The sequence below is a fragment of the Peromyscus leucopus genome, chromosome 8a (assembly GCF_004664715.2).
Source record: "Peromyscus leucopus breed LL Stock chromosome 8a, UCI_PerLeu_2.1, whole genome shotgun sequence".
Classification (NCBI taxonomy): Eukaryota; Metazoa; Chordata; class Mammalia; order Rodentia; family Cricetidae; genus Peromyscus; species Peromyscus leucopus.
In genome coordinates, this window is record NC_051085.1 from 28,912,858 (window position 1) to 28,919,370 (window position 6,513).

Genomic DNA, 6,513 nt, shown 5'->3' on the forward strand with positions numbered 1-6,513 from the left:
AACCAGAGACCATGCTCCTGCTCCTGCTCAGGAACAGAATCCTGAAGACACGTGGTAAGGCAGGACACAATTCTAAAGGGATCAGGGTAGCATTCTCGGTCCACAAACCCCTGCTCTGTGTTCTTCTTCTCACGAAGCAATAAAAGACTTCTGGCATCAAACATGGATTCTGCCTTGTGACTTCCCATTACGTCATAAAAACATACTATTACTTTAAAATACTTTAAAATGTTGGGAGGAAATAAACTCTAAACTGAGTAATCTTAAATCCCTTCAGCACAGATGCACAAAAGTCAACTTATAAATACTCTCCACTTTGTTTCTCTCACATGAAAGAAGATACACATCCTGTAAAAAATAATCATGTCTTAAAGCATCACTCTTTACCACGAGGAAATACCACCTTGTAATCCACTCCTCCAATAATTTTCCGAACCAGCTTAAACGTTAAGGCCCAAAGCTGTGTTCTCTCCCATTCAAGAGTGTCAGAGTTTATCAAAGATTCACAAACCATCCTAGAGAAAAAAAGAACATTACAGTTACAAGAGAAAACTCTAAAAATTCTCTAATGGCTATGGTCTGTGATGCTAGGTATTGTACATGCATGCCAAGCATGCTTTCTAAAACTACTCTGTTAAAGTGTTCCAGGTATATATGTAACACTTTCCAGCTGTTACTTAGAAAAAAGCTCAAACAGTAAGTAGAACTAAATGATATTCACAATGCTATATTTTCACTAGGGAAAAAAACAAAAAACTGTAAAAAGCTTTTGGTTAAATATTTATTATTTACCAGGTGGTGGCAAACTGTATTTTTTTCAAGGTGACCACCTTACATTTTCATTTCCATATGTTTCTATGAAATATGACACTGATACACACCTCTGGGAGAAAAAGAGGGATGGTCTGTGTTGTCTGGGCATGTTTAAAGGGACAGCATGGATGCCAGGTTACTTCTTAACTGAATTCTTTTGCAAACTTTTGAACTCTGCCAACCTATGAGGAAGCCCAGCTCACAACAGACGATACCTGTAGTCCCTGAGTGATACAGGTCCCAGGAGATGAATGAGTGTGGGAAGCTTTTATAAGGACTATTCGGCCTTCGCTACACTGGCTGTAATTATGAAGCACTATGAAAATTAAACAAAAATGGCTGGAGAGCAGATCGACTAATTCAGTGCAGATTACTAGTTCAGTGAGCATCACACACTGCTCTTGCAGAAGCCCTGAGTCCAGTTCCCAGAGCCCATGCCAGGTGGCTCCTATCAACTGTTAACTCTAGCTCCAAGGGATCCAATACCCTCTTCGGCCTCTTCAGGAATACCTACGTATATATGTGGCAACTACTAACACAAGATGCAGATACATAAAAAACAAAATCAATTTTAAACCAACAATACCTGCGTAGCTTTGCGCCTTTCCTGGAAATCACTTGGTAGCCCAGGTGAGCCTTGAACTCACAGAGATCTGCCTGGCTCTGCCTCCCGAGTGCTGGGATTAAAGGCGTGCGCCACCACCGCCCGGCACCTGCCTCTTACTTAAGCTGACATATTTATGAGCTCCACACCCCCTTTCCATCCTTTATCTCTCTACAACAACGTCAAATCAATTCTGCCTCTCTGCAATGAAAGGTCTTTGTATTGCTCATCCCAACCCAAACATACCTGGGTGGAAGGAGACCGGTCTCAACTGCCATTGCTAAGCAGTCATAGAGGAAAGAAATTCTTTTGGGGCTGTGTTGGCCATGAATAAATTTAACAATCCACTGGATGCATTGTTCATGAGAATCCTAAAAATTAGAAAATGCTTTTATTTTAGGCCTGAAGTTATATCTTCTAACTAACACAAATGGCTAATATCATACCTGGGAATATGTCAGTACTGTAAATGAAATATTTCACTGTGAACATCAGCAAATTAAAATAATCCCTAAAAGAGCAAGATTCAAGTCAGATTCAACCATGGGCACAGTAGTAAATGCCTGTAAACCTAGTACTTGAGGGGATGAGGCATATATGAACTCATCCTAAGTTGCATATCAAGTTCTGTGTCAGCCTAAGCTGTATCTAGCAAGACCTTATCCCCAAATGAATGAATGAATGAATGAATAAACAAATACATTTTAGTGTTTGTTATATTAATTTTTAAATCTTTCATTTAAATAGATTAAACTCCTACTGTGAGACCTCCAAAAGTAGTAAAGAATATATTAACAAATTCATGGCCAATGAAAAACTCACTTAAGGTACTGTAAGCAGTATTTTTTACAGGGTGATATGAATAGTCCATTTGCTGGAGGAAAAAAACCCTAACGTGGGTGGGTACCTCAGTCTCATCAAAATTTAAATGAATCCAATCCCCCTGAATGCAGATCAGAGCCCACCATGATTCCAATGACAAATCGAATGTCTAGGTTTTGGTAATTTAAACCTGACACTAAAAGTCATACTCATACAAAGACTGCCTTCCAGGACACCCCAGAAGAATCTCTATGCCTTGCTCTTCCACACCATCACTGGCCCTCCTGGGATCTAGAACTGCTGGTTTTATTTTTGGCTTTTTCTCTTAGTTTATAAACTTCATGAAGGGTCCCACCTTAACTACCTAAAAGCTTAGGGAGTCACTTTAAAAGCTGCCTGGTGAGCTGCCCACCAGGCAGAGGTCTTTGCTGCTTTGCTGCTAAGGCTAGGCTCTTGAGTTCAATCCCCAGTGCCCACGTGGTGGATAGAGAGAACTCACTCTTGTAAGTCGTCCTCTGTCCTCTATACAAGTTCTGTGACACACACAAGCAAAAAAACAAAAAAAAAAAAGTGCAACAAAAATTTAAAACTTTGCTAAATGTCAAAAGAAAAAGTAAAGTTTTATCAAAATTTCTCAGTGCTTGATACACAAGGGTAAGAAATCATTAGCATTCTATCGTATACCTCTAAGGAATAAATACTCTCATGTGTTGGCTTTGGGAGTGTAAACTAGACAACACTTAGAAGAAATCATTAGGTAATTTCCATAATATTATAAATATTGCTGGGGGTGATTATGCATGCTTATATCCCAGTACTTAGGAGGTAGAGACAGGAGGGTCACTAGTTCAAGGCCAATCTGGGCAACATATCTAATTCCAGTTCCAAGCAAGTCTGGATTATATAGAGAATATATCATATGTGTTGTACACCCCACCTCCGTTACTAAGGAAAAAAAGTCTATCTTTTGACTTAGCAATATTATGTCCAGTAACTGATCCTATGTCTGATTAAAAATATTATTCACTAAAACATTGTTTTAGGTAGAAAAGTTAAGAGAAACATCTAGCTAAGCCTGGTGGTCCATGCCTATGACCCCAGGAAGCAGAGGAAGGGGGGCAATTGAAAGTTCAAGGCTAGCCTCAGCTATGTAGCAAAACTCTATCTGAAAAAAAAAAAAAAACAACAACAGAAAAATTTGAAAGTATGTAGCTAATTAATAAAGGCGGAAGAGCCATATAACAATATATTACACTGCTATAGGACATAAGGAAGGAAAAGAAACTCTTAAAATCGCCTGACATTACCTTCCGAACTGACTATGAAGGGAGAGAAAAGTGAGGAGCTAAGTATTGAACACTATAAACGGTATGTGGTGATTCAACAAAAATAAAAATATAATTCTGAGGCCAGGGATGCAGTTCGGCAATGAGTGTGTGCCTCACGTGGGACACAGTTTGGAGGCGAGTGTGCGCCTAACATGTGTGAAGAAGTCCTGTGTTCAAGCCCCAGCCCTGTTAAAAGAGAAAAGCACAACGTGATGGCAGACAACTTCGTAATCCCAGAACTCAGGAGACAAAGGCGGGGTGACACGGAGAGACCCAGTCTTGTAGATAAACAGTTCAGGGAACACCAACCGGGACTCTGGCTTCAGACAGGAAGGGTGGGTGGCTAGGAAGACTAAGGCTGGCCTTTGGAGCTGCTCTCCTGCCTTATGTATTTCTGATTCACACTGAAGTACTACCTTTTGAAAATTAAAAAAAAAAAATAGCACATATTGTCTTTAGGACCCCACTTGGGGAGCAAATATTATCACCGGCTCACAGTCAAAGGGAGCTCAGTAGCTCATTTCCCTACTACAGTGCATCCCGAGAAGATAATGTACTGTTCTAACAGGGATTCTATTACAGTACCTTTATGAGGGTATATACTCATAAACACTGGGTAATTTTTTGAATAGTGACATTTTTCTTTTACAAGAAATGTTTAACATTATCCGCTTCCACGTGGAAACAAAATATAGCAAAACAGGATAAAATGACCTCCTATAATCTGACATGGAAGAAAATTTTAAAAACATCTCCTGCTGCGATCTTATTACACTGAACTTTCAACGCAGGTTTTCCAGTAAAGACAGGAATGTAAAATGATGGCAATCTTATTTTTCCCTCTCCTAAATGACCGTAAGAAAAAGATCAGTGCAGATATAAAAAGTAAAAAAGAAGGAAGCAAAAGTTATCAACCGGATGTTACCCATGAAATGTCTCACCTGAGAAAGCCCATTCCAAAACTGTCGAAAAGCTGCCAAACAGCTGATTAATTTTGTTTTTTCATCCTCGGGGGTATCCATAAACATGCTGAAAAACAAACAAACAAAAAAAAATCACTTGCTACTAGTTTTAAAAGGATACACAGACAGCAGATCTTGTAACTCCCCCCAAAGCAACATAAGTAAAATCTTACAAAGATAAATCTCCCAAAAACCCCCAGAAAACCCTGCCTGCCACATACTCACCCTGGAAAAGCCTCTTCTATAATTTCTGTTTTCTGCAAACAAGCAAAAAAAAAAAAAAAAAAAAGAAAAAGAAAAATTAGTAAAGGATCTGAATAGTAAAGAGGGGTGAGAGGTAACCCCTGGAGAAATATTCTAGGGCAATATGGGACAAGTCCCTTTTAGCGGGAACTAGCAAAGCTTTCTTTGAATCTGACAGCCGAACTGGGGACCGCCAACCCCAGCACAGATTCCAATGTCAAAACAAAGGGGGCGGGAAAGGGGCCAGCGCCGGCCCAGAGCCGGGGCCCGCCGTCTTCTCCTCCCCGCTCCCTCCGCCGCCGGAGCTACGGACAGCTGCACTCACCACCACCTCCTCGAAAATGCTCTGCAGTTGCGTCTCCATCGGTACCATCGAGCCCCGGGCTCCCGGGGTGCCCGGCAAGGCGCGGGTGAGCCCCTAGCTCCGGGAAGAACGGAGCCAAGGGGTGGAACCACAGGAAGGAAGCCCTGCTCTCTCGGCCGCTTCCTGCAGAGGTCCGCCAGGGAACAGAGCCCGCCCGGAAGTTCGGGAGGGCCCGGTGCGTTCTCGTTACAACCCCCCCCCCATCCCAGATATCTGTAGCCCTGGCCGATGGTTCCGCGCGCTGAGGTGGCCGGCAAGCTGATAAGTGCTGTGGCGCCTTGATACTGGAGTTGTCGCCTTCGACCGCAGGTCACCACCGCCTGGCTGGAGCCGGAGCTGCGTCAGGTCTGGAGTTCACTTACAGCCCAACCAAGTGGGTGTCTGTCAAGGACTGATCTTCTGAAGCAGTTGACATCACTTTATTCTTGCCCACGTGGACCATATCTTCTCTATGGTAGCCTCAGTTGCTAGTACGTGCGCATGTCACCACCTTTCAATGAATGTTTAAAAAAAAAAAAAAAACAGCACGGAATAAATGCTTTTGTGTTTTCTTCCAAGACAGGGTTTTTCTGTATAGTTTTGGTGCCTGTCCTGGATCTCGCTCTGTAGACCAGGCTGGCCTCGAACTCAGAGATCCACCTGTCTCTGCCTCCCGAGTGCTGGGATTAAAGGCGTGCGCCAAGACCGCCCAGCTAAACGCATTATTTTTAATTTGTGAGTGAGTGGTGGTGTTAAGCATATGATTTAAGAACAGGCTATTTTTCATCGCCCTGGAAAATTTCTGACATCCTGTGCAGCCAGCTGCGCAGCCACACTGCCCTACATCCAGAAAGCACTTGTTCTTTATTTTTACTACCATTAGATTTTCATGTCCTTAATATCTATGATAGGATTGTTTACATCTTCTGTGTACTATCAAACTGACAGTTTTTCATAAGCTTATTTGTGGTTCTAATACATTCTGTATTCAAGTTTTTCATCTTATATAGCCGACAATTTTCCTTGCCTTAGCTTGCTCTCTCCCACCTCACTTCTCTCCCTCCTCTTTTTCTCTCTTCCCCTCTCTCCCTTAGTCTCTCCTCTCCCCTTCCCTCCACTCTCATTTCTTTTCCTCCTGTCTCCTTCTCTCCTCCTGCTTTTCAACCTGGAGATCACTATATTCCCGAGGTTGGCCTTGAACTCACAATCCTCCTGCCTCAACCACCTGAGTGCTGGAATGTTTTCCTATTTTATAAAAGTTTCTTTCACTGTAGATCAATTTTAATGAATACTTTAAATGTGTTTTGTTGTCTTAGTATCAAAACATTTTCATCTTTTCTAAGGCCATGATGCTATCCATTAATGTTTTCTTTCAGAAACTTAATAGTTTTAGCTTTG

At 41.9% G+C, this 6,513-nt stretch overlaps 1 protein-coding gene across 1 annotated transcript in view; it reads right to left on the reverse strand.

Annotated features, from left to right (window-relative positions):
• The window catches only part of Med23 (mediator complex subunit 23), a 46,503-nt gene extending 41,231 nt beyond the window's left edge, over positions 1–5,272 (reverse strand). The window contains exons 1-5 of the mRNA XM_037200382.1: positions 5,098–5,272; positions 4,755–4,786; positions 4,509–4,596; positions 1,664–1,788; positions 404–515 (exon numbers count right to left, since the gene is read on the reverse strand). Of these exons, the coding sequence (XP_037056277.1) occupies positions 404–515; positions 1,664–1,788; positions 4,509–4,596; positions 4,755–4,786; positions 5,098–5,145 (405 nt within the window). The 5' untranslated portion in view covers positions 5,146–5,272. The remainder of the gene's footprint in view (positions 1–403; positions 516–1,663; positions 1,789–4,508; positions 4,597–4,754; positions 4,787–5,097) is intronic.
• Positions 5,273–6,513: the final 1,241 nt, after the last annotated feature.